We start from the raw sequence: 27,191 nt of genomic DNA, 5'->3' as shown, positions 1-27,191 counted from the left end.
CCGCCATATTAAGTGAAATTAATCAAACTCAGAAAGTCAGGGGTTGTATGTTTTCTCTCATGTGTAGTCACTAGAGAGGAAAAGCAAAAGAAAGGTGAGGGCGAATCACTTAAAAATTGCTGGCTATGATGCTCTATGGCTTGAAGCTGCTATGCCTTTTGGATTCTTGCGTACTTTTGGAAACTTCTCAGTCTCTTTATGAAGTGCGAATTATCAAGGGACCTTTTACTAGTACCCTCCCACCTCTCCTGATTTACTAAAGCTAATAGACAATTGCCTGGGAATCCAGACTTCCAGGTTTACTAGAAAAGTATATAAAATAGTATTTACTTGTGTGTAGTATATACTTTCTATGTGCTAGGTTCTGTTCTGTGCATTTAAAGTAGATCATTTTATTTAATCTTATAGGAACCCTAATGGAGATAGTACTTTATGGATTAGAAAACTATGATACAGAGAGGTTGAGACATTTACCAGTGGCCACACAATGAGTACACAGCAGAGCTTCGATTGGTACTAGGCCATCTGACCCTTGTACCATGTCGTGGATTGTTTTTGAACAAAAGTTTGAATAATTCTTCTATCAATTAAATGTCTGGATTATGTGCTGCATGTGTTTTGCTACACCAGTTGTGTATATGTAGAATAAAACATTCCTTTCTTGTCTTCTGCTGTGTTCTAGATTGTTGACATTACCACTTGAAAGTCATCATCATAATATTTTAAATGTAGGAAAACATTTCGTTGTCATTTTTCTCAAGATCAGTTTATATATGGTCCCTTAAGGCACAAACCAAAATTTCATCAGTTTCTTTAGGGAATTTTAAAAGTCTTCTATTGCTTGAGATGGAAATAAAAATCAACTTGGGGTTTAGAGAGATGAAGGACAATTTTAGTTCGCAGTTCCCCACTCCTGCTTCATAGATAATGCCAAATCTTCTCAGGAAAATTTTTAATGATGGGAATGATCACTGGAATGCTATGGAAGAGGAAGAGAGATAAGAAAAACTTGACTCAAAGGCAAGCTGATGAACAGGTGCAGTTGTCAACCCTTCAATTCAGTAGGCATTACGTCAACTTTGAGGAGATGTATTGACATAGGGTAGGAAGTTATAAGCTGCTCTTGAAAATTTGATCTTGAGCTTCGGTGGGCCCTGCTGCAGAGCTGGCTAGCCATATATGCTTTCAGTGATTTCTTGGGCACTTTGTAAGACCTTGCAGGATTTCAGAAAATCAATGTTTCATAACCATTCCTTTAGACAGCCTTCAGTGCCAGTTACTCCATGGAAAAGTCCTTTTATGAATTTAAAAAAAAAATGGAGTCTTTCTCTTTTCCATTTATTTTTTGAGGACCATTGTATTATTTTCTTCTTGTGAAATAACTGGATTATAGCTGTTTAGTCATCTAATGGGATCTGTGTTCTCAACTTACAACAACTTTACATAAAGGCTGCTTTCATCAAAAAAAAAATTGTGTTGATTTTTCATTTCTCAAGGAAGAAAAACTCAAGCAAGACCGTGGCATAAAGATTTTTTTGTTTGTTTCAAATATCTGAAATATGCAATAACGTCTTGGCCTTGGATCATCTTTCTCTACCAGGTTAGCTTATTCATCCACGTGCCCATTTGCAAATACGATGGTGCTTGAGTGAGTCTCAGCAGGAATATGCAATTCTAGTCGAGCTCACATGCCTGACATAGTATTTCTTTGCATAAATTCTTTGAGTTTTCACGTTTTCCCAGCTGCTGTCTTGATAGCTGCATCATTAGAAGAAGCAATTCTGTTCAAGAGATAGGCACACAAGGAAAAGCAAAATAAGGACCAAGTTGGGAAACAGCACCACAGAAACAGGCCTTCACTAAAAGAGGAAGAGCCCCTGGTTTCTGCTTGGATCAGCCATGCGGATGCAGCTCTGTATTGAAGGGACTCCTTCTCTTTTCCACTTCTCAGCCTTGGGGGAGGTGGAAAAGTATCACCAGAGAAACTGTAAGTGCCCCTGCAAGGTCAGATGAAATTGTGTGGCCAGAGAGTAGAAGACAGTGACCTGACCAACCTCCATGCCCTATAGCATAATGCAATCTGTTCTAAGGAGCCCCTAGATAATGTAAGCTTCAGGTATAAAGATGTGCATTATAAGAAAATAGCTTGTCTGCAGCATTCCAGTGATATTTCTAAGTTTTGTTTTCACCTTTATCTCATGCATGGCCTTACCTCACATTTTATCATGTTCCTCTTATAAAAATTTTTAAAGTTTCTCTCATTTTCTTCTCTCTTATTCTTGTTCTCTCTCCACACCCATTTTCTTGCTCTTCATTCTGTCTAGCACACCATGATTTATTTATCCATTCCTATTCTATTAGAGCATTATTCTCTCCAGTCTGCCAGTTACTTTATTTTTTGTTCCTTCCAGGTTATAATAAAATTGTTTTTTTCCCTTTTCTCTAAAAAGGAATGATCACTTAACAAATTCCCTCTTGCTCTCTTCTTCATATCCATTATTATCTGCCGATCAGTAGTTCATTATGTCCTGGCTAATTTTTATTATCTGTGCCAGTTGAAGAGGCTGATCAAGGGCCATTCATCTGCACATGTGCTAAGCACAAGTGTTTGCTCTAGAGTTTTTGTATTTCAGACCCTTTGTTGGAGAATACTGCTGTGTGAACAATGAATCGATCCAGTACCATCTTATGAGAGATACTAACAAGCACAAGGTATTGTCTATAATAATATTTAAAGAGGCTTTTCATCAAAGATATTTTCTAAAAATAGTCCAGGACTATTTAACAATAATTACCCAACCTAAATGAACCAATATATGGCCAACCTGGTCTTTAACTTGAATAAGAGTATAGATATGGCTAAACGTCTGATTTAATTAAAAGCAATTCTTTCAGGTCCTAGGGAAATATGAATTACCCTAGGGGGTAGTCTTGTTTAGAAGAACCCCCACTTCAACTGCCATGGACACTTCTTTTTGTTGTTGTTCTTTTTCCATTCCCCTGAGGCAAAGGGGGCAGATTAGCTATAATAAAACAAAGAGAAAACAATAAAATTGTATTTAATTTTTTTTTTGTGAATCTGGCCAAGTTTATTCTTAAAGTCCAGACTATAATCATTCCTGTGGCCACAAGAATTTTCTCCCCAAATCCCACAATATCAAAACTTGATCATCCTATGGTATATGTTTTTATAAGTACCTAAAAGAAATTTTGTAATAATCTAATTTGGGAGAGAAAAAAAAAAAAGAAAATTTTGTTGGCAATCAACAAATCTGAATTCTAAATCCACTCCTATCTATTGCAGGTCACTTAGCTCTTTTCATCTCACAGTTCTTATTTACAAAGTAAGCTTGCCCTGGGTCATAGACTGCTGAGGTTGACTGCAGGAACATGAGGGGCTTTACCGAAGAGTTCATTTTGCCATGTGAAAAGTTATTGGTGGTGATAATGACATTGAGAGGATTATGGTACTGATCTGCCTGGTCAAATCTCTACTTAGTGCCCCAAACAGCAACTGCACAGATTCTAAAGCTAGACCATTTGCATTGACATTCATTTGTGTTATGACCTTGGGTAAGTTGGTTAATCTGTCTGTGCTTCAATTTCCTTGTCTCTAAGATAGGACTAATAGTACCTACTGTACAAGATAGAGAATTATATGTGTTTACATGAGTAGAGTCTCTAGAACTTTACCTGACGCAATAAGCACCACACATAAATGTCAGTTATTACTTTGAGAGGTCTCAGGCAGGTAAAGGTGTTAGTGAAGACACTATTACTCTTTGGGAGGATTCCTTAGCCTTGATTCCTGCTATACCTGTTCCATCTAGCCCAAGTCTAGACATCCCTCAGACCAGGCATAGTTTAGCAGAGCTATACTGATCTGGACTTTTCTGAACTTTCCTCATAACAAATCTATATCTTAACATAGAATAAAATTTATGTCCTGTTTTTGTCCCACAGAAGCCTAGAGCTGGAGGGCCTAAAGATATAAGGATGGCTCACAACCCCAAACTGTATGGGGTTAGGGTTAGACAACTAGCCAGCATAAAAAGCAGGGGGTGGGATACACAGCCAGGGAGATAAACAGCCCCCCATCATTGCCAATGACTCCTTTGATCTCTTGCTGGTACCTTCCATTGGCCAAATCCAGCAAAAGCAGGTGGGTAAGAAAACCCCCTGCTTCTGTCTGTGAAGTCTCCTGTGGCACAGAGTGGGATGAAAGAGTAGAGAGTAGATCTGGGGGGCAAAAAGAAAGCACGCTGCACATGACCTTCCCTGGGCTGTGGACATGTTCCCTGTACTATTGTGTTAGTATGTTTTCCCTCGCTGTGACAGAATACCCAAGACAAATAACTTACGAGGAGAAAAGTTTTATTTAGGTTCATGGCTTCAGAGGTTTCAGACCATGGTTGGTTGGCCCATTGCTTTTGGGTCTGTGCTGAGGCAGCAGATCATAATGGGGAGCAGCTGGTAGGGCAAAGCTGCTCATTTCGTGGCCGCCTGAAGGCAAACAGCAAAGGGCTGGAAGCCCAATATCTGCTCTAAGGACATACCCCAAATCATATAACTTCCTTTCACTAAGCCCCACCTCCTAAAATTTCTGTCATATTCCCCAGTGCTACAGGCTAGCAACCAAGTCCTTCGTGGGCCTCTGGGGGGCATTCAAGACCAAAATACAGCACCTACTTTCTAGTTTTCAACACTAATCCTGTCTTTGGAATGCAGCTGGAAAAAAAAAAAAAAAAAAAGCAGATGAACTGGTCTCAAGAAATGATGGAATAATTCACTGACATTTCCAAATATTTAACTTACTATAGGAAACAAATGCACCCTCTTGCATTTCCAGATAAAATTTAAGTTAATTCCTAATCTGACTCTTGCACTTAGTTTGAAGGAAATTGGCTCTGTAAGTGTGCTGACCAAAACACAGACAATCTGCCTGGACACTTTATATCACCAACTTTCTAACAGTACAGAAATCTTCTAGACTTACACATCAGGAGTGGCCATGGATCTACCCTCCAGAGGCAAGATGCCATTGGCCACTGGGTTCTGACATCTCTGCCTTCTACATCTGAGGGGTTTACATTAAGGAACCCTAGGCCACGAAATCTTCATGTTCTCTAAGGGGTGTGTAGAAGGTACCATTAATTAATAGTGTTCTCCTAAAAAGCATGAGACTCACATTACCCAGAGTCTGTGTTCCCATAACACAGCCAGTTCCTTAGCAATTTTCTTAGTTGCTATAAAAGTCCTTGTACTTTGTTTCTACATTTTCAGATAAAATTTAAGTTAATTCCTAATCTGACTCTATTCAGACCTATGTAGACTCCTTATCATCACCTTGGCAGGTAGGATGTCAATATAGACACTTCAGATAACTAACCTTCTAGCAGGACAGAAATCTCTTCTGGACTTCCATGCCAGCTGTGGCCATGGACCCACCCTCCAGAGGCAAGGGTAGATACCACTGGCCATTGGTTTTGAACTCTATGCCTCCTCTCTCTGTGGGGTTTCCATTAATAGACACTAGGCTATAAAGCTTGGGAGGGACACAAAACATTCAGACCATAGGACCCCACTATTAATAGTTAGATGCTTATATTTTTTATTGCTTAAATTAATAAAAGAAAAAGTTGTATTAGATTGCCAGACTGAAGCCTAGCCCACTACATCTGATGATTCATTATATCTCCTAGGCCTAGACATACTAAATTCTTTGTAAATGTTTTGGATAAGGGAATTAAATGAGTGAGTGTGGTTTTAAGCCAGTAATTTTCTTGTTCGTTTCCAATTTTCTCTGTGATCAGTACTTTCCTTAGTGAAAAATCAACGTCCTTCCACAAGTCTCAATTCTGAGTTTCCCTAAGTTTCTTTCTCTCTACTTCAGCTAATTCCTGCCTACCTACTTACTATTTGAATCTGGATTTCATAAACATTACAGAACAGATACAGGATTTACAACAGGCAAGAACCAAAGAGCAGACTTACTAACTGAATGGAGCTCTCAAGGGGGTTGCTATTTAAAGACAAATCATTTCTGGTTATTTAGCAATTATGAAGATTAAACATGGTAATATTTTTGAGAGCACTTTATAAAGAGATAGTGTACTATGCAATTATATTATACAGTATACTATGCAATCATAAGTGTAGATTATAATAATACAGTTTGAGGAAAATAACTCCCAGAATTTACCCAGTTCACTCTTCCCTAAATGCCCAAGAACATTTGTATATCTTTCTACTAGATATTAATTCAGGCTGAGGTCAAGAAATCCAAGCAATGGTTAATATAGTTTAGAAGTCAGCAAGAATTAATATAATTTTCAAAGGTATGCTATTATAATAAAAATACTTAAGAACTAGGAGGCTGAGGCAGGAGGATTGCAAGTTGAAGGCCAGCTTCAGAAACTTAGCAAGGTCCTGTATCAAAATAAAAAAATAAAAGGACTGAGAATGAAGTTCACTGATAAAGGGTCTGTGGATTTCATCTTAAGTATAAAAAAAAAGAAAAAAAGGTTAACAATTGGGTTAACTGCCAATTTTCATTATGTTCGGTAAGTAAATAAATAAAATTGAAATTATTCTTGTAATATAATGAAACAACATACCAAGAAAAGTTTTCTAAACAACATGTCTCATGTCTCTTTTAACTTAGTAATTCTTCTTTCTTTCTTTTCTTTTTTTTTATACCAGGGATTGGACACAGGGGCACTTTACCACTAAGCCACATCTCCAGTACTTTTGATTTTATTTTTTGAATTTTGAGACAGGGTCTTGCTAAGTTGCTGATGCTGGTCTTGAAGAGTGTACCACCATGCCAGACTTAATTAGTGATTCTTTATGTTTGTAAAAAATAAAACTTCATGTTTTTTTCCACATGTTTAATATACAAATTAATATTATTAATTTAAAAATCAAAGTAATCAAACACTACTAGTAATTAGTGTTTTTCTTATTCATGAAAAAGCAGTATACTCAGCTTCCATTGAGGTATTGTACAGATAACCTGCATACAAATGTCAGTTCATATTAAAATTTATTTATTTAATTTTTAAAATTTGAACATCAGTAGTATGGAATACTCATTTTTAAAAAGAGGAAAACAGGGGCTTGGGCTATATGTAGATCAGGGGTAGAGCACCTGCCTTACATATGTGAGACATTGGGTTTGATCCTCAGTACCACATATAAATAAATAAAAATATTGTGTCCATCTACAACTAAAAAAATACTTTTTTAAAAAAGGAAAACAGTATAAATATAATTATTTTTAAAGGAGGAAGAAAGAACTTTCTTGAAATTGTAAGGTGGTATGATAGCAAGCATAGGGATAGCAGACCAGACATCAGACGTGAGGAAACCAGTCCTAGTTTCATCTCTGCTACTTAGTAAACCTTTTCTTTCAGTTAATTCTGAACACTAAATATGTTTTCCCAAGTGCATTTAAATGTAATAGCCTTCAGTGATAAGCATAGGGAGATATTCCTCACCAGGACCAATTTAGGTCAGCTTCTACAGCTTGTAGTTAGACTGATTGTTCTGCTGTGGTCTTACTCTCTTAGGAGGAAACCCCAAGAGAATTTTTTGGAAAGACGTATTAGGCAAAATTCTTCTCTTTACAACTGATTTTCTCTGCCAAGCCCCCTACTCTTAATACTATTAGAGGAGCCCAGAGACACTGGGAGGATCACATTACCTTGAAATACTCAACTTTTGGCTTTGTATGAAACTGAAGGTGATCTCTGTGGGAGGTTGCTATGACAATTTGCAAACAGTAGAGGCGATGGAACTCCGCAGGAGGTGGCTGGCTCCCTTCTCTTTGGAGTCTGCACTAGTTTGGGCCTGCAAGCTGGGTCCTGCAAGGGGCTTGAAGACGCACGCTGCTGGGTGGAGTGGAATGGACCCGTATCCCCAGGAGAACTTCAAAAACTAGATACCTCTCAGAAAATAAATACACAGCATAACTTTCTGCCCTGTCATCTGAGATTTGCCCAGCTTTCCTCTCTCGTTCGTAACTGTTGAAATGGCAAAACCGGTGACCTTTGGACAAAGGCATACAATGTGCCACGCAGCACAAGGCGCAGGTGTGAGATGGGCAAGCAATTTTTTTGGTACTCATGGGAAAGAGAAGTAGTACATGGCCAATTAAAAGGGCAGAGAAATTTTTCACGTGTCTTGGAAGGGAAAGAATCATACCAGAGGACGAGAGAATTTAGAGGTGTCGCTCCCTTGCAGCAGTGAGCAGAGAGGAAGGTGTGTCTCTCCCAGTGGCCGCGTGGGGAAAAGGCTTCCAGTTGTAAGGAAATGGGAGGTGTCTCTGATGTTTATTTTTGCCTAGCAACCCACAGCCAACTGCTTCCCCAGATGCCGTCCACAAGCCTCTCTCTGCCTCCTCTTGTCCTAGCGACTGGAGAGCGGTCATTTGGTGTCAGTAAAATCGGGGAGGGTGTGTGTGGCTGAGGTTGAGGTGGGAGGGCAGCCCATCGCCATCGTCCACGCTCAGGGTCACCGGGCTCAGCAAGGGCTTCTCCTCGGGGCTTGACTCTCCAGGGTGACCCTAGCACAACTAAGTTATATACATGACAAACTGGAGAGGGGTGGTTAAGTCTCTGGGACCTTGGAGTAGGGGACAGTATTGTTTGTGAGCAGCCATTAGAAACTGAAAATGCATTTGTGTTTAGGGGAGCGCTTGGATGGGGAGGGGTCTCTGCGGAGATTTCGGTAGGAGAGAAGCAATGGTAGGTGGAGTAGTAAGGCAAAAGAGGGGCGTTGTGGGGGGGGGTTAGAGAGGCCAAGGAGGGGAAAAGATCCTTGGTGGGGAAGCCTGCGGGAACAGGGCAGATGGCCGGAGGGGCAGGAGGAGGGCAGGCGGGGGCGGCAGAGTTTTGCAGGAGTAGAGGGGGTAGCTATGCAGAGGATCTGGTGTGGAACTGGGACTCCTGTGGGTGGCTGGGTGGGGGTGGGGTACGTGAGTGTGTGTGGCTAGGGCCGGGGGGGAGTCCGGGGAGGGGCCTACGGCGGGGGCGGGGCTGCCCTCCTGGGCCGCGACGCGCGCGGGCGCTGGTGTGTGAGTGTGCGCGGGGGCGCGCGCGCGAGCCCGGGAGGAGGCTCCCGAGCTAGTGGGTCCTCGCGGCACAGCCCGCTCCCCGCGCCCCTATGTGAGGGAAACGGGGAGCCAGCGGTGCGCAGGGGAGGGCGAGGCATGTGCACGGGCCGGGGGGTGCTGCAGCCGCCCGAGGAAGAGGAGGACGGCGGCGGCGAAGAGGAGAGCGGGGGGCTCGCGGTGGCGGGCCCGGGCCGAGGGGATGCAGCGGACTGTGTGTGTCTGGCTGTAGCTGACGCGAGGCGGCGAGGAGGCGTCGGAGACCCGCGTAAGGGGCGGCCAGGAGGCGGCGGCGGCCGCGAGAAGTAGCAGTGGGACCGGCGGCGGAGACGGCAGCCCTGAAATGCATTTTCCTCTCCAGCGGCCATGTTAACCAGGAAACCTTCGGCCGCCGCTCCCGCCGCCTACCCGACCGGTAAGGAGGGCCGTCCCACCGCGCCGCCCCAGCCGGCCCCCACCCGGCTCCCGGATCAGCCCTGGCGGGGCGGGCAGCCGCTGCCCGCGGGACCTCGAACAAAGTCGGTGGTGAGGTGCAGGAGAGCTCCGGGCAGACCGTGCGCCCTGGCCTCTGCACCGCTGCGCTCATTGTTGCACGCGGGCCCAGGGCGGCCTCGAAGGGAGCCCTCCTCCCCGGCCTGGGTTCGACCTGCGAGGGCTCTGGCGGGGCCGTCCGGGCCTCCTCCCCTCTGGTCCCAAGCTTGGAGAGGCCGTTGCGCCCTCCTCGGCCAGCCAACCCCCCCTCCTGGCCGCTGGCCGCCTGCAACGTGGGCCGCGAAGCTCAGGCCCAGCCCGGCTTCCCCGCGGGTCGCGAACTCGCGCGCCAGGGCCCGACTTAACTTTGCAGCTGCCTGAGCCCCGCCCGTGGGTGCGCGCTGGGGAACCGGTCCCGACGCCCCCTCACTCCCCTGATGCACGTTTTTGCTGTCCCATTCTCTCCCTCCCTCTTCTGGGAAAGAGGATTCGCTGCCCATTGGGGTGGGGGATCTGGATGACTCTCTCCCCCCTGACCCTCTTTTGTCTCCTCCCGCGTGTGGCTCCCAGGCCGAGGAGGGGACAGCGCTGTTCGCCAGCTTCAGGCTTCCCCGGGGCCCGGTGCGGGGGCCCCTCGGAGCGGAGTGGGGACCGGCCCGCCCTCCCCCATCGCCCTGCCTCCTCTCCGGGCCAGCAACGCTGCCGCCGCAGCCCACACGGTGAGACCCAGCCCATGGGTGGCCAGGGGGGTGGGCGGCGGGAGGGTCCCCGGCAGAAGCACCGGGCTTGTGGGGTTCTGACTCTGGGACAAGTAAGGGCGAAGTGCGGGCAGCTCCACGCCCCTGGCCTGTGGCCTGTCCTCGACGCCGCCCTCTGTAACTTGGGTGAGCCAAAGCTGCAGCCACAAAGGAATACTTGTGGCGTGGGCCCCTCACTTCCCCTCAGGAGCCCGCCCACCCCTGAGATCCTCTTCTTTGGAACTTCCTCCTCGCCGCTTTCCTTCTGTCTTCCCTCTTTTTTTCATCCTTGCTTCCCAGAGCTCCCTTCCCTGACCCGGTAAACAGCCCCCCCCCTCCCGTGGGTAGTGGGTATTTATAGAAACAGATATGTTAGGGGACAGCCAGGCCGCCTTGCCCAGAAAATCGATCCCCCAAAGAGCCTCTGAGGCCTGGCTCCAGCCAGCAGGGAGCACCACCAATTGTCCCTCGCGTGTGTAAGCATGTTTTATGAGTGCTACAGGTTTGAGCACAGCAGAAATTGTAATTAACATTAACAAAAATAAGAGCCACAGCAGTAGTCAAAACAAAACAAGCCACCCCTGTAGGATTCTCTAGTTGGACATTATTCAAAAGGAAAGGGCTAGCTTTGTTTTGTAGGTGGCAAGGGAAGGATGCCTGACAGGTGCTGTGGCCCCTCTGAGGGCTAAGAGGGAGTGGGGAGCTCAGCTTGGGACTGGTGACTGCAGAGATCAGCAAGCTGGATTGGACTTCAACATGTACCTCTTCTCAGCGCCCAGCGATTGCCCTTGGACGGTGACTGGCAGCTTAGAGGAGGTGTGCACTTGAAGGAGGCGGTGGTTTCATAGATCTTTTTACCAGTTGGATCTTTCAGAGGAGCCCCCTAAGGTGATTAGGTGTGAGGGATGCATGGTAGGGATATGGTTTTGTTTGCCAAGTGAAAGTTGAGTTCCTGTAGAAAAGGCCATTTGTAGCCTGTAGGGGATCATCATGTGTTCTGGGGGAACCTGTTTATTCGAGGAAAAATTGTGAGTGAATGTCTGGGCTGGAGTTATGCCTGTGTGTGTGTGTGTGTGTGAGAGAGAGAGAGAGAGAGAGAGAGAGAGGGAGGGAGAGAGAGAGAGGCACATTTCAGAGGAAACATTTTCTTGTTATTCATATTCTCTCTCTCTCTCTCTCTCTCTCTCTCTCTCTCTCTCTCTCTCTCTCTCTCTTCATGACATGTCTAGTCCCAGGGGCTAAGAGTTCACTACACAGATATTAACTAATCTGTGTTGGACTGTTGATGGGAGGGAGAGAATCTGCAGGTAGGATGGATGATTCTGTGAATTGCCCTTGAATGTTATTGTCACAGATACTTCAGTTAAGGAACTACCATTGGTTTTAGGGATTTGGATTTTTTTTTGTTTAGTTTAGAATCATCTGACAGTTTGGAAAATATAACATCCAGTTTTTTTCCATGTGTTGATGTAATCACATGACATGATGTGAACTGAGAAAGAATACTTGGTTTGCATCTGGATTCCAGTTTTTTAAGGATGGGCTTGCTTGATCAGAGCCTCTTTGCCATTGAAATATGTGATGAAATTAGAGAAAACAAAATCACCACTGGAGGAATAACCTGTCGTGTACCAGAAACGTGAATATGTGAGTGTATTTCCCAGTGCTTCTAATGATAAATATCTATGTTTTGCTGTCTAAGTATGCATAGTTTACTTGTTTTTAACTTAAGTGTAAACTTCAGTATGCTGTTAATTATTAGATGCTTCGTTTTGAAAATGTGAATTTGGGTTTGAATGTTGTTTAGTTTTGATACTATATGTATAACATCACAGATTTCATAGAATAAGAAAGTTTAAAGGACCACTGAAATATGGGATTCTATTCCTTCATTTTTTAGTTGAGGATGCAGACTCTACAAAGTAACTGGTTTGGTCAAGATTCCCTAGCCAACTCATATCAATACATATTGTACAGCCCCAAACCCTCATGAGACTGGTTTTAATATACTGCCTGGCACTATTAAGTCTAGGAAATTGTATTAGCTGTATTATAAATGCAAGAACCTTTGCAGATTCATATTCCCATATGTCTGTCAGGTTTTTATAAGTTTTTTGATTTTAATTCCAGAGCAGTTACACCTGGGAAGAATTATTTTAGAATGAGTGGGGAGAAAAGGGCATTAAGGAGAGAAAAATGGCCTTGTCATAGGAGCTTGCCCATATTTTCCCTTATAAATGATATAGTAGACAGGTAAATAAGTGATTATAAAGATTATGATTCTTAGAATTTCCCATTGCCCCTTGTTTTCTGTCTCCTTTTATCTTTTTATACTTATTTAGTTTATTTGTCATTTAAAGTATGCCCAATATCTATCTTGATTCCCAGTAGCTCTTTTTTAAAAAATATATATATAGTCAGGGAGATATTAATATATTTCATTTATAAAATTCCAAAATACTAAAATCTGTCACTTTCATGACTTAATGCTTAAAGCACTCTCCAGATACCTTTATGAAATAATTTGGAGTAAAGAATTAAAGTTCATATTTTAAAAATAATAGTATTTGGAAGAGGAACAAGTTGATATTGTGTAGACTCAGGGCTACATGGGCTGTCTGTGCTGGGGAGGAGCTAACATCCTTTTTAGACTCAGATTTATTCCCATAACAGCACACACAATAGTTTTAGGATGATTTTGGAGAAGTTTGTAAAACCCTGGAAGATATTAACACAGTAAAAAAAAAAAAAATTGTCAAACTTGTTAAAAGACTATTGTTCTTACATAATTTTTAATACTGAAATATTTCATGGTCAAAGGGAGCTGTTGTAGGTCCTCCTATTTTAAATCCTCACTTGTGGATATTTTAACCACTGCATTCAGCCTATGTTTTTAAATGTGACATACTCTGTGCTAGACATTAGCAAATCAAATAGGAATAAGTCAGGTTCTCAGCCTTCAGAGGCTTGAGTGGGAGTGAGAGTTTTTTAATAACCTTAAGTTTATGATGTAGTCCTGGCATATGTATTCTGGAAATGTTCTGGCTTTTTAAATTTTCCATACCCCCCTCCACCCCACCTTTATAGATCAGTTAATTGCGCTTTTGAGTTTGGTTGTGATTTCAGAGTCCTACAGTGTTTGAGGCTCAAATTCTTCTTTGACTTGAGCTCTCACATGAATCCCTTCAATGTCTAGAAAGTTTAAGGTTCTATGTGTGGCTTTTAGGTGTTTAGGTGTCTGCTACAGGTGTTTTTTAACCAACTGTCCTCAGCCTACAAGTCTCTGCTGATGTACTGATAGCGCAACATCTTGAGACTTAAGTCACCAAGGGACATGTCCTAATGCCCTGGGTATTGACTTCATGTTTTCTTTTGAAGATACAAAATATATTTCTCAAGAAAACCCCCAAGAAAGGTGAGAATTAATAGCAATTTATTGACATGTATTCTTCTATTCAGCAAATAAGTGCTTATTGTGTATCTGAGTTTATGTTAATAGGGACTTACAAAGATAAGAGGTGGACCCTGCCTTGGAATTACTTAAAACCAATTCTAGGTGGGTACATCTGATATTAAAACAATTACAGTAGAATGAAATAAGTGTTATTAATTACATGTCAGCGCATTATAAGTATAGAAGGAGCTGTTTAGTGGGTCAAAGGAGAATTGAACTAGGCATTGAAGGGTGAGTAGCATTTTATCACCTAGACAGTGGAAGAAGAAGATTCCAAGCAGCATCTGAAATGAACAGTCATAATAGTCCTGATAAGGTAGCTTTGTTACCTTCTCTCTGCAGACAACAACAGTAAGGTTCAGAGAGATTAATTGCCCAAGTTCACATGGTTGATAAATGGTAGAGGTGGGTTTATTTCATGTTTGTCTTACTGGAAATCCCTGAGCTTCTATAAAATGTGACCTCATTGAAAGCAAAGGAATGTAAAAGTGCTTGGTGTTTACATGGGTCTTGGGAAATTCAGTTTTCTTCCTTTTAGTCTAGTGGCAGTGGTAACTGAAACTAGAAGGGCTTAGATTATTGAGGCTCTACATTTTAGGGCCTTGTGTTCTCACTAGTAAGTTGCGTTAGCTGTGGTAAGGGGACATAGTTGTGGGCCTTGAGCAAAAGCAAGAACACTCAGATTGATATGTGTAAATGTAACTCTAAAGACATTATGAAGAAGAGACTTAGAGAATTCCAGACTGAGAAACAAGGATGCATATTATAAAGCTGCTTTAATTGTCCCAGTGAAAGGCAGTGGGTATGTAAGATGCTTATGGAAAAGGTATGCAAAGATAAACATGACTGGACCTCATGGTGGTTTGCAAAGATGGAGGGGGATGCCAAGAGGGTGTTCCAGGTATGCCATTTCCAGGTCAGGAAATGAGTGACTGTGGAGGTTAAGACTTTTGTTTGTCAAAAATTGAGAATTATGAAAGGATGAAACCATTTTGGTAGAAAAGTCACAAGTTGGGTTTGATGTGCCTCTGGATGAGAGAGCTAGCAGTTTGATGTAGGTCTTTAGCTCTGGAGACATGTATTCTGCAGGTCTGAACTAGGGCAGATAGGGCAGTCATTGGCCCAGGAGTGATGCTGAAGCCTGACTGAGGTCAGGATGAACCAGGGAATTGTGGGAGTGAGCAACCAAGAGAACTGAGCCTTGAACCCTGAAGAACCAACTTAAGGACAGGCAAACTGACAGTTGATACTGCCAAAGGAGACCAAGAGAAAGCAGTTGGAGAGGTACAAGATGGTCTGGTTCATGGGGAAACTGTCTAGTTGACTAAAATGTTTGTGATCAATTTTTGAAATATTCCAAACATAAAAATTGCTATAGCAAAAATTAAAGTGAATTTCTGAGTTCAAAAAAAAATGATGGCTATTATTTTAGAAATCCTTAAACCTTCAAGGCTGATGTGGCTTTAAGTTTAATGAAGTATTTCTTATAGCATGTATATAAGTAAGGTGTACTTTCATCCTGCCCTTAAGAGAACAGTTGTGTAGGAGGGATATGTTTTGAATTCCAGGTGTTTTACTGCTAGTGATTGACAGACCATAGTGGGGAGGAAGGGATGCAGAGAAACAGGTTTGGGAACAAAAGCAGTGAAGATTGTATTAATTTTATATATGCCTAAGGCTTTCCTAATGCATTTTTATGGACTGTCCTGCTTTTGGTGTAGAATGAAAATAAACTAACCTGTCCAGCCACCCTAATATAATACAAGGTCACCTAGCATGGAGTATCAGTATCATATCCGAGTTTAATAAAAAAAAAGATCAACTATAAATCTTAGGAAAATCTCTCTGAGAAATAAGATCCCTGAATCTATGAAGTCATAGACAGGTCCAAGTGCTGCCTTCTACTTTGCTTTAGAAGCAAGCTGAGAGAAGCCTCAGTTTGCAGTTAATGGTAATGCATGGTATGTCTGTCAGCTTAAGAAAAAGGGAAGGGCGCGATCTTCTAGTAGGAAGGATTTAAAATTTCATTTTATAATTCTGGTGTCCCAGATCATTTCTTGAATTCTTATGTTACAGCTACAGAGCACTTCTTTTCCCTCCTAGTGGTATAAAAAGCCCCAAAGGTAGACTTTAGCAGGGAATAATAGATAAAAATACTGATGACAAAGGCCTTCAGCTAGTTTATTGTAAGCTCTTAAAGGGCATCCCACCCTCCCAGTTTTGTGACTAGACCTCTGGCAGTACCAGGTGAATGAATGAGGTGAATTGTGAGTGATAAGTTGGTCTTTGAGATTTCATATAAAAATCACTAGCAGGCTGCTTTGAAGGAAATCAGGCATGTTCTCAGAATGCCTAGCCTCTTGGTTTTCCAGACCAATTTTGTTTAGACAAGACAGTTCAGGGATGCACCTGTGCCTGAAATAGCAGTTGCTTTTTTGTATTCCCTGTTAGAAAGTCAAGTGTCCCAGCAGCCCATAGAAATAAATGTCTTCTGAGGGTAGAGCCATTGACCAAAGCAAGGCCCCAGACATCGTGGTGGTTGCTTGGTTTGTTGAGCTGAATGGCCTTAAATGGTCATTACAGTCAGTAAAGCCCAGAAACTTTTAAAAATAGATCAGAGGCTTACAAGATAACTGTGGTACATAACTTTGTGAGGATCTTTCAAGCAGAGTTTTGCTTTGTCACTGAATCACATATATGTTCCTAGATTTCCAAGGAGAAGGGAACACTGATGATTAAGCAGTTTGGGACTAGATCTAGATATTGGAGAAAGAGTATGTAACTCTTGTCCTCATGTTATAAAGAAACTGCTGTGTAAGGCATGGAAGATGCTGTGATCCCAGGGTTGGGAGCCAGTGTAAATTCTGATGTGCTAATGCTTTTCCAGCGTCCACTGTCATTTTTATGTTAAGTATGAACTGAGTGGAACACCTTTGATAGGCCAGACCTGGTATTAAATGTTAGGGGATAATAGAAAAAGATGAACAAGAAAGATTGGTCTCTGCCTCACAGAAGAACTTACTATAAGGACTCTAGCTTTGCAGAGCAACCTGCTTATCTGTTAGATTTCACAGTTGTGAGGTCCCTCTTTCCTGTGTTTTCTAGCCTTACTCAAGTCACCTGATCGCTTTTTCTTTTATTGTATCAGAGCCTGTTAGCATCATCTCCATTCTCTGTCAGTGTGTTCATGGGGTCTCTCCATTTAGTAAAACTAATTCTGGCTATGGATTCAAACCAAAGTGGATTTTTGTAAAGTTGGGGGATGGTGGCTGACTTATAAAATCTCACATTTGAACAGGCAGAGCTCTTGCATTCTATTTATGTTTCCTGTCTCAATTCCAGATTGGTGGCAGTAAGCACACAATGAATGATCACCTGCATGTTAGCAGCCACAGCCACGGACAGATTCAGGTTCAGCAGCTGTTTGAGGATAACAGTAACAAGCGGACAGTGCTCACAACACAACCAAATGGGCTTACAACAATGGGCAAAACCGGCTTGCCAGTGGTGCCTGAGCGGCAGCTGGAGAACATTCACAGACGGCAGGGGAGCTCCACCTCTCTGAAGTCTATGGAAGGCATGGGGAAAGTAAAAGCCACGCCCATGACTCCTGAACAAGCAATGAAGCAATACATGCAAAAATTAACAGCCTTTGAACACCATGAGATTTTTAGCTACCCTGAAATATACTTCTTGGGTCCAAATGCAAAGAAGCGCCAGGGTATGACAGGTGGACCCAACAATGGTGGCTATGATGATGATCAGGGATCATATGTGCAGGTGCCCCACGATCATGTGGCTTACAGGTACGAGGTCCTCAAGGTCATTGGAAAGGGGAGCTTTGGTCAAGTGGTCAAGGCCTATGATCACAAAGTCCACCAGCATGTGGCCCTGAAGATGGTGCGGAATGAGAAGCGCTTTCACCGACAGGCTGCAGAGGAGATCCGAATCCTGGAACACCTGCGGAAACAGGACAAGGATAATACCATGAACGTCATACACATGTTGGAGAATTTTACCTTCCGCAACCACATCTGCATGACATTTGAACTGCTGAGTATGAACCTCTATGAGCTCATCAAGAAGAATAAATTCCAGGGCTTTAGCCTGCCTTTGGTCCGCAAATTTGCCCACTCGATTCTGCAGTGCTTGGATGCTTTGCACAAAAACAGAATAATTCACTGTGACCTTAAGCCCGAGAATATTTTGTTAAAGCAGCAGGGTAGAAGCAGTATTAAAGTGATTGATTTCGGCTCCAGTTGTTATGAGCATCAGCGTGTCTACACATATATCCAGTCACGTTTTTACCGGGCTCCAGAAGTGATACTTGGGGCCAGGTACGGCATGCCCATTGATATGTGGAGCCTGGGCTGCATTTTAGCAGAGCTCCTGACAGGTTACCCCCTCCTGCCTGGGGAGGATGAAGGGGACCAGCTGGCCTGTATGATTGAACTGTTGGGCATGCCTTCCCAGAAACTGTTGGATGCATCCAAACGAGCCAAAAATTTTGTGAGCTCCAAGGGTTATCCCCGTTACTGCACTGTCACGACTCTTTCAGATGGTTCTGTGGTCCTCAATGGAGGCCGTTCCCGGAGAGGGAAACTGAGGGGCCCACCAGAGAGCCGAGAGTGGGGAAATGCACTGAAGGGATGTGATGATCCCCTTTTCCTTGACTTCTTAAAACAGTGTTTAGAATGGGATCCTGCAGTTCGCATGACCCCAGGCCAGGCTTTACGGCACCCCTGGCTAAGGAGGCGGTTGCCAAAGCCTCCCACTGGGGAGAAGACTTCAGTGAAAAGGATAAGCGAGAGCACTGGTGCTATCACGTCCATTTCCAAGTTACCTCCACCTTCCAGCTCAGCTTCTAAACTGAGGACTAATTTGGCACAAATGACAGATGCCAATGGGAATATTCAGCAGAGGACAGTGTTGCCAAAACTCGTTAGCTGAGCTCAAGTCCCCCGATGCTGGTAATCTGAAAGATACGACATAGCTGAGCCTTATTGGGTTGAAAAGGAGTAGCTCAGACCTGTTTTTATTTGCTCAATAACTCAACTCATTTGTATCTTTTCAGCACTTAATTTTAATGTAAGAAAGTTGTTTGTTTTGTTTTTATAAAATACATGGGGACAATGCTTTAAGTTTTTATACTTTCTGAAACTTTTTGTTTTCTACAAGTACGATGAGCCTTACTGTATTTAGTGTGGCAGAGTAATAACATCAGTGGCAGGCCATTGATTACTTCATGACTGCCACGCATTTACAGATTGGTCAAAGACATTCACTATGTTTTTATGGTTCATATTCTCCCCTTCTCTCTCCACACTCCAGGTTCATGCACAGGTGTAGCATGTCCTGCTTCTTTTTTCCATAAATAAATCTGGGTGGTAGTGGTGGTGGGAGGACAATGGTCAGGATGAAAATGATATTCTAAGAAAAACTGCACCTTAGAGATTTTGTTCCTGAAGTAATGATCAAACAAATACAAAATAAGATCCCCAAGTTTTAAATTGCCCAGTTAGCATTCTGACATTTTAAAAGCTGGCAAGGCAGTATTTTGGTTGCTAAGTGGAAACGGAAACGTGTGTGTTCCTCCAAATTTTCTACTCTGATCGGCAAGCTGTTTTGTCAGGAAGCCTCCTATTTCAAGATTGGTTATGCACCTAATTTTAGAAATGTATTCCATGACTGTTCCTCACTTCTCTGCTCTTCTCTCTGTTCCTCTTTCACCACACATCTGTTATCTGCATTTAGTTTGTCTTCTTTCTTCAGCTGTACATCCCAGACTGTTAATTCAGAAAGAGACATCTCAGCTGTGATTGTGACCACCATTTCATATTCCAATTTTTAAAAGAACAGCAGTCCAGCTACTGAAGGTGGGGATTTCCATAGTTCCAAAGAAGATTTAGCAGGTTAGAGTGAGTTCACACGTTTCAGGTGCCACTGCAAGGTTCCCTTAGCCTGGGAAAGTATCAACTCTCTCTTTAAAGAAAGAAAGAAAAAAAGCAGGGTTGAAAACCCTCTTGGTGAACAGAAATCACTGTGGCCATTCAGTAAGGCCAGCTTTAACAACACATTTAAAGGAAGAGAAGTTCAACCTCAAGTTAAATGGTTTGACTTATTCTTTGCATCTTTAGAAGAACCACAGAATTTGCATTCCTCTATTTTATTTTACTTTCTTTTGGATTGCACTGATTGTTTTTGTGGGAATGACACTTTACCTGGGAAAGTAACCGAGAGTTAGGTAAAATAATATTTTCTTCTCTGAATAATAATTATTTTCACAGTGAAAATTTCAGTATTTTATCACTAATGTATGAGCAGTGATATATATCAATTTCAAGGCACGTGGAAAAATTTTTTAGTATGTGCAATTTAATATAGAAAGATTTCTGCCTGTTTGGACAATAGGTTTGGGGTAGTATAAATTAGGATAAATAACCTTTTATATGCACAGATATTATTGTATTGCCTGTAAATTGATTTACAAGTACTTAAAGCATGGTCCCCAGTGAGGCCAAGAAAGTTTCCGGTTAAGTTCTTTTAATATGAATCCTACAGTTTCTTTTACTTTAAGATAAAAAAAAAAATTGTAGTTTTGAAAAAAAAAAACATTTTACTTATCTTGAGGCTTTGCTGGTTGATGGTGGAAAAATATGCTCAGGAAATATTTCAGATATTTGCCAAAAAACAGTAATAAGATTAGCTTATTAATAAGATGGTGATATTGATATTTGCTTTACTATTTAAAGGTGTCACTGATAAATTAATTTGTACTTATGTATTTAGAAATTATAGCTTATTTCCCCTAGTCAAATTCTTTAGCATATTGTACACATTTATGTGTAATCTGTGAAAGTGCAATAATATATTAGTAACTTGCATTTTAAATAATGCTCATGTGACGAAACCCCCAATCAGTGGTTTATAGGACTTAAACATTTGAGTATTTATTGAGATTTTGGCTTAAAGGCTTAAGAAGTAAAAGACTTGGTTTGGTGACTTTGTAAAACCATGAGTCTCTTAATGATGGTTAGCTTCTTGAGGTCATTAAAATAAATAAAAACACATAAAGGTCATATTCCCCTTATAATTCTCCTCTTCCATTTCCACTCTCATTTTTACATTTTGGCTCAAATACATGAGACTGAGCCTGCCGTTATTAATTTTCCTATAAAATGATTATACATATGAAAATTTACATTAAATAGTAAAAATAAAAGTTTGTCTTTTCCCCACCACACAAAACTGGTTCTTAAGATGCCAGCAATGCATTTGTGACTATCTTTATTCACAAATGCAACCGGAAACTTTTAAGCCAAACTATAATGTGCAGTGCTATGGGGCTTTTTTTTTTCCTCCTACCCAAATACAGTGAAAATTTCTATATACATGAGAGCCGCCACATTTAAGTGTTTAGTGACAGAGCTGCTTTTAAAAAATTCTAGTTGGATTATACTATCAGAAAAAAAAAATGTTGCATCTTTGTGATTTTTCAAAACCTAAAATATAAAGGGCTCTGTTAGCTACTAGGAATCGGCTTGGAAACAGTCCTTGGTCTCACAGGTTACCATTGTCTAGGGATGTCTGAGCTGTTGTCAGATTTAGGAATAGCACAGTGTTGTCTTGTCTTTGGTTGCAGTCTCATTTGGCTCGGTTTCTTGCACCACCAGAGTGTTCATTGCCACTTAAGTGTATTGCTACAACGGTGGAACAACAGTGATGCAAGACCGTGTAGATTAACAGTAGAGGAGAAATTGTGCCCTTAGTGTTAACAATGTGCCTTTTGTTCTGAATGCCATGTTGTAGGGCATGCATTTTTTGGCCTCTTTAACTCTTTGAATGCTAGGCAGTAAGGATGGAACCCACCTCTGCAAAGATACATCTGTCTTAACTATCTAGTTACAGGCCTTAATAGAAACCATAAGGCATGAATCATCATTGGGTGTTGAACAAGATAACCATTGGCTAGTTACACAGGGAATCCCTGTGTTTAAGGGGTTAAAGATGTCCTTTGTTGTATCTTAACATCAGACTGATTTTTTAAAGGATATTTTTTTTGTTATGCTAACACTAGACAAAAATCAACTGTATTTGTAAAAATTTACCTCAAACCATTTAATTTTATAGTGTGATTAATCCCAGGGCATTTGGTATGAACCAAAGTGCATTCCTTTTATATGTGCCTGGCTCTAGTAAGGATGGCCAGGGATTTTTACAATATGGGTGCAAGGCACTTAAGCCACTTTTAAACTTAATGGGTGGTTTGGAGTCATGTTAAATGACTCCATCAGAATGTTAGAAAACACTTTAGGCATCAGTAGCATTGGGCCATATTGGAATCTTCAAATACAAGTGTGAATTATTTTAAAGAGAGCATTCATTTTTGTAATTTTTTTCATCAAAAATATTTCTGGTAAGCAGAAGACTTTTTAAAAATCTGATTTGGTTGGTAAAGGTTTTAATATTGCCCAACATAATGCTGTGGTAGCATTTAAAAAACAAGTATTTGTGAACTCTTTCTTTCTTAGGGGCTTGTACATCTCTCTGCTATGGACATATATAAAATTAATTGTAATTATACTCAGCTCAACTGCTACAGTTATGTCTAGGCAGTGGCTTGGGTTTTTATCGAGCAACAACTTAGACACGTGACTGTAATATGCTGCAACTGTGTGTACTGAAAATATGTGAAAATGGTTGAATGTGGACTGTGTATATATGTATGTAAAAATTTCTGTGAGATGCTGCTGTCGCCACTTAACATGAAATATGTTCTAGTGGATTTTAATCCTAGTGGCCAGTTCTATGATACTGTATGTATTGTACAGCTGATGACAGGAGTAAGACTGTTTAGTGAATATTTGTTAAATTTTATTGTTGTGGCCAGAGATAATTTCAGAATAAAATTTTAATGTCCTACCTTACTTTTCTCCCCTTTTCTAACTATAATTTAACTCCTGATCTATTGCTGGTATCATTCTTGGTCTGCTAGTCTGGAGAGAGTTTAGAATGTTAAACAGATAGTTCTATATCAGTGACTTGAGAAGTTAAAATAGTCCATTCTACTGGTTTGTTCATTGGCAATAATTATTAGTTTAATTTAGATGTGCAGACTTCAAGTAAGAGAGATTAAATATTTAATAGGCAGTTCTTGGTATTCTCAGAATATTCTATTTTTTTACTTTCAATGTTTTTATGTTACTCTTTTACATGGTATTAACCATATTCTACCATGCTAGAGCCTCAGATCTTTTTTTTTTTTTTTTTTTTTTTAATGCTCCAGAGTGGCAGTTGAGCTATGGGGACAGAGTCTGTCCATTCTTCCCCAACAATCCTCATAATTTCCTACACACAATATCTGGTAAATTATTAGTATGTGCTCTCTCCTGCTCCACCCCATGCTTTTTAATGTGAATTTGTTTGCAGTTTTTGTACTTGGTGTTCTCTGTAGTTCACATTTTGGGGTTTTAGTGTCTCTTGTCATGACTGGGTCAGAACTAAAGCCTGTGAACTACAACTGGCTCATGGAGTGTCAAGTTCAGTTAACACCAAGCTAAGAGTTTACTCACAGATGACAGCAAGCAGATGTTCTGGTAATTTGTCAGACATTGCAGGGATATTATGTAGACAAATATTTCCCTCATGTGGAAAGAACTACCTCACATTTGTATTTACATCCCTCCTGCCACCAGCAGCTGAGGAATTACTTGGTGTGTTTTCCTGCATCAGTAATGGGATTTGCTCAAACAAGGGAATAGTGTGAGAGATCCTCAGCCCAGGTTTTGTCTTATTATAAACTATGCTATAAATTTTCTTTTTTTTTTTTTGCCTATTTTGCCTTTCAAATTTCATGTCCAATGCAAAAAAACAAAACAAAAAAATAAACAAACCCAATTAACCAGACAACCTAAAGCAAAACAATACAATTAGAGATAAAAAATTTAAGAGATAAGCATTACATATAAAGTTGGAAGTTAGTACTAAAGCAGCAATTGTTTTCAAATATATTGTCCATATCTGACCCAGGGGAGATGATAGTTCCCACTTTTATTCAAATCTTTCAGAGCTTTTTCTGAAATTGATAAATGTTATATTCTTTTGAATCTCTATAATCACTTCCCTTTTGGAATCAATAGATATACAAATAAATATTTTTGGAAATTTAAAATTGCCAGCACTGGAGCATGCTCCTAGCTGAGGTTGAGTCTTTTAAAAAGGGCAAGTAGGTTTGATTACCTTTTTTTTGAAAGAAAATTAAGAGGAATCTGAAGAAAGGTTATTTGTAGCATTGTTTCAATGTTTTAAGTTTGAATTACATTGAATTTCCTTTGGGCCATTAGGCAAATAAACACTTAGGGATACTTAATGTGGTTCCAAATGGAAAGTGTGTCACACACGTGGGAGAACTGCATCTTCCTGCAAAGTCGTTGCTTTGTGTCCTTGGTTTGACTCTCTTTGCTATGGTCACATTCTTAATATCTGTGGTGTATTTCATATATGGGAGAAAAATAGAATTGCCATTTCCTTGCATCTTGAGAAGGTTTAGTGAGGAAGCTAATGAGTAGATATTTACTTTTCTGAAGAAAGCTGACATTTTAGGAGTATTAACTCTACATCGAAGATAAGAAGCAGCAAGGATGTGTTATAACCAGATCACATGTTCCAGAGAGCACTGCTCCTCAGGAAAGAAAGTGCCACAGATCTCATGGTGTCCTGTGAACCTCAATTCATCCTCACATGTTCCTTTGAGCTATTATTATCCTCACTTGATATTTGAAGGAACTGAAGTCACTAGCTTCAAAGTGACTTTGTAAAAAACTACAAAGTTTGGGGTCCAGGTTTTAATCAGGTAATTTTGGTCTTGGACATTAAAGGAAAATTCCATGTTACACAGAAAAATTTAGAAGGTAAAAGGGAATTTGTGCTAGCAATGGGTAGAAACTACCAAAAGAAAAAAAAAAAAAAGAAAAGAAAGAGGATTACAGCATCTTTTTTCTCTTCAGGGGCACCCAGTAATGTTAAATGCACTTGCACACACCCTTGGTATATTTGTAGAAGAGTAACGGACATTGCCATTTAAGGGGAGATAATTATTGTAGATGACTCTTTATTTTCTGTGTTCTTAAAATGTTTTTTAAAAAATATTTGAGTGTATGAAAATATTTTTTGACACTACTAATTCTCAGGGATTAAAAGTTAAATTTTTACTGACTGTAGCAGTAGGTGAATCTTACATTCAGACTTACTCAGGTTTCCTATCATATGCCTCTATATTTAAGAAAATATAGAATGCCTTCCAGGGAAATATATAAAAATAAAAATTTCAGATACAATTTTAAAATACCAAATTGTAAATAAACCAGTTTTACAAACTAAAATATTGTGTCTTTCCTTGCGTTATATTCCAAATTATTTCACCTCCTGAGTTTGAGGACTTTTAAATATCAAGGCTGTTTCTTCATTTGCACAAATGAAGTGTGCTGTTTGTTAACCCAAGCCCAGAAATAGGCCCAGATATCACTTAAGTAAAAGATTATTGAATTGTTTTTAGTTGCTTGGGGGGAAATGTAATGAGTTATAAGCAATTTATGTAGATGGTCAGTAAATTTAAGTGTAAATTTGGGCTAATTTGTCATCCTTTACTTGAGAAGAATATAGTCCTTAATTTTCCCTTTCTTTAGAATTCAATTCATTGGAATTTTGGCTTTGGTAGGCTTAAATTGAAAAATAGAGAAATTCAAGTAATAGAACTGTATTAACATCTATTGCAGATGTCATTAATTTGCCAAATATTTATTTAATTCTTAGTATATGCCAAGTTCTGTTATAGGCACTAGGAATACATAATGGTGAACAAAACAGACATGGTTCTTGTCTTTAGGGAGTTTTTAGGTTGGTTGGGAAGGCAGGTATTACATAAATCATTATATGAACAAACACATAATTGCAGATATAATAAGTGCTGTGAAGGAAAAGCACGTGGTGTTGAGTGTACACAGTGACAGAGATGGTTGTGTGGTTCCTGGGTAGCTTCCCTGGGATATAGCTTTTGAGTGGAAGAAGGAAGAGCAGGCAGCTAGGGGAAGCTAGGTGAGCAACTGAAGTATGAAATGCAACTGATAGGTAGTTGAGCACCGGCCATGAGAGGCCCTATTAAAGATTTTGGCCTTTGTCCTATGTGCAAGGCAGCAAACAAGGGATTTTAAGGAGAAAAAAAAAATTCTGTTAGTCACTTGGCTCTCCTTGGCTGTTTTTAGTAGATCATACCAAGAAGAATGAATAGAAGAAAAAAGGACATTTAGAAGTGTTGGCAAGAAATGGCAGATTGGACCATAGAGGTAAAATAGATATTTAAAGAAGTTATATTTGAGGGCATTTTAGGAGGCAGAAATATAAGGTAATAACAGAGGTGTTTCTTTGTGTATGAAAAGTAGCTTTAGCTATTTCTCATTTGCTACATTGCATGGGAGGGAATTGCAGTATCCAATTCATTTGAGGAAGGAAAGAGTTGAAAATCAATGTCTTTGGCAACAGTGTAAAGTACTGGTAAATTATCTCCTGATAAATGGTTGAAGCCTTTGAATAAAATCTTATTAATTCATTCAAAAAATATATATATTTTTAAGATTTTAAGAAAATCTTAAAAAGTGATTGGGAAAAAGGGAGGAAGGGAGGGAGGATCATAGAGGATGAAATTCTCCAAAGTAGCAGTCCCCTTTGCTAGGTTACCTGTCTCTCCCTCTTTCCTCCTCCTTTCCTTCCGTGGAAATTAAACGTCTCAGGCATGATATACTGTAGTCTAGTTCCCTCTCATCTGCAGGGAACGAATTTAAAAAATAGTGGATATTTGAAATCATGGATAGTACTGATATGTATATATGCGTGTGTATATATACACACACACACAAACATGTCATGTTTTTACATACCTATGGTAAAAGTTTATAAATTAGATACATTAAGAAATTAACAATGGCAAAAATAAAAAAGAATGATTTAGTGTAATAAAATGGCCAGGATCACTGGTCTTATACTTTGTGGCCATTATTAAGTAAAATAAGTGTTACTTGAACACAGAGACTGTGTGATTCTGTGACAGTAAAAGATGAAATGGTTCCTAAGTGTCTAATGGATGGGTAGTATATACAGAATGTACACACTGCAAAAAGGGTTGCTTAATGTATCAGGTGGGACAGAGTGAGATTTCTTCACTCAGAATGGTGTGCAATTTAAAATTTATGGATTTTTCATTTCTGAAAATTTCCACTTAATATAATTTTCAGAAAATGGTTGACCGCAGGTAACTGAAGCCATTGGAAAGAGAAAACGTCAGGTAAGGGGATACTACTTTATTTGGATTTGATGGGTTTGGTATACCAAAACAAAAACCAATAAGAAAAGGAAAAGGGGGGAA

At 40.5% G+C, this 27,191-nt stretch overlaps 1 protein-coding gene and 1 long non-coding RNA gene across 6 annotated transcripts; one reads left to right on the top strand and one right to left on the bottom strand.

Annotated features, from left to right (window-relative positions):
- Positions 1-750: 750 nt before the first annotated feature.
- LOC120888279 (uncharacterized) lies at positions 751-8,801 on the bottom strand. Its single transcript, XR_013440503.1, has 2 exons — positions 8,206-8,801; positions 751-1,781 (listed from the first exon to the last, which is right to left on the bottom strand). It is a non-coding gene; the product is annotated as an uncharacterized LOC120888279 (long non-coding RNA).
- Positions 8,802-9,059: 258 nt separating this feature from the next.
- On the top strand, positions 9,060-22,701 carry Dyrk2 (dual specificity tyrosine phosphorylation regulated kinase 2). 5 transcript variants are annotated; one of them, XM_005328715.5, is made up of 3 exons: positions 9,060-9,527; positions 10,154-10,302; positions 17,117-22,701. In XM_005328715.5, the coding sequence occupies exons 1-3, from the start codon at positions 9,479-9,481 to the stop codon at positions 18,722-18,724; spliced, it is 1,806 nt and encodes a 601-aa protein (XP_005328772.1). In that variant the 5' UTR covers positions 9,060-9,478; the 3' UTR covers positions 18,725-22,701. The 5 variants fall into 5 exon arrangements, with proteins under 5 accessions (XP_005328772.1, XP_005328773.1, XP_040136280.1 ...); XM_005328716.5 differs by lacking the exon at positions 10,154-10,302 and having other exon boundaries at positions 9,061-9,527; XM_040280346.2 differs by lacking the exons at positions 9,060-9,527; positions 10,154-10,302 and adding an exon at positions 10,390-11,136.
- Positions 22,702-27,191: the final 4,490 nt, after the last annotated feature.

Source organism: Ictidomys tridecemlineatus, chromosome 6 (genome assembly GCF_052094955.1).
Source record: "Ictidomys tridecemlineatus isolate mIctTri1 chromosome 6, mIctTri1.hap1, whole genome shotgun sequence".
NCBI lineage: Eukaryota > Metazoa > Chordata > Mammalia > Rodentia > Sciuridae > Ictidomys > Ictidomys tridecemlineatus.
Note: the sequence above shows the minus strand (reverse complement) of the source record. Positions and strands in the feature narration are given on the sequence as shown.

Excerpts from the sequence above, each read along its gene's own strand:
- Dyrk2 (XM_005328715.5), top strand. The coding sequence starts at position 9,479 with ATGTTAACCAGGAAACCTTCGGCCGCCGCTCCCGCCGCCTACCCGACC. Across the intron at positions 9,528-10,153 it reads TCCCGCCGCCTACCCGACCG|GCCGAGGAGGGGACAGCGCT; the intron begins GTAAGGAGGGCC and ends TGTGGCTCCCAG. Across the intron at positions 10,303-17,116 it reads CTGCCGCCGCAGCCCACACG|ATTGGTGGCAGTAAGCACAC; the intron begins GTGAGACCCAGC and ends TCTCAATTCCAG.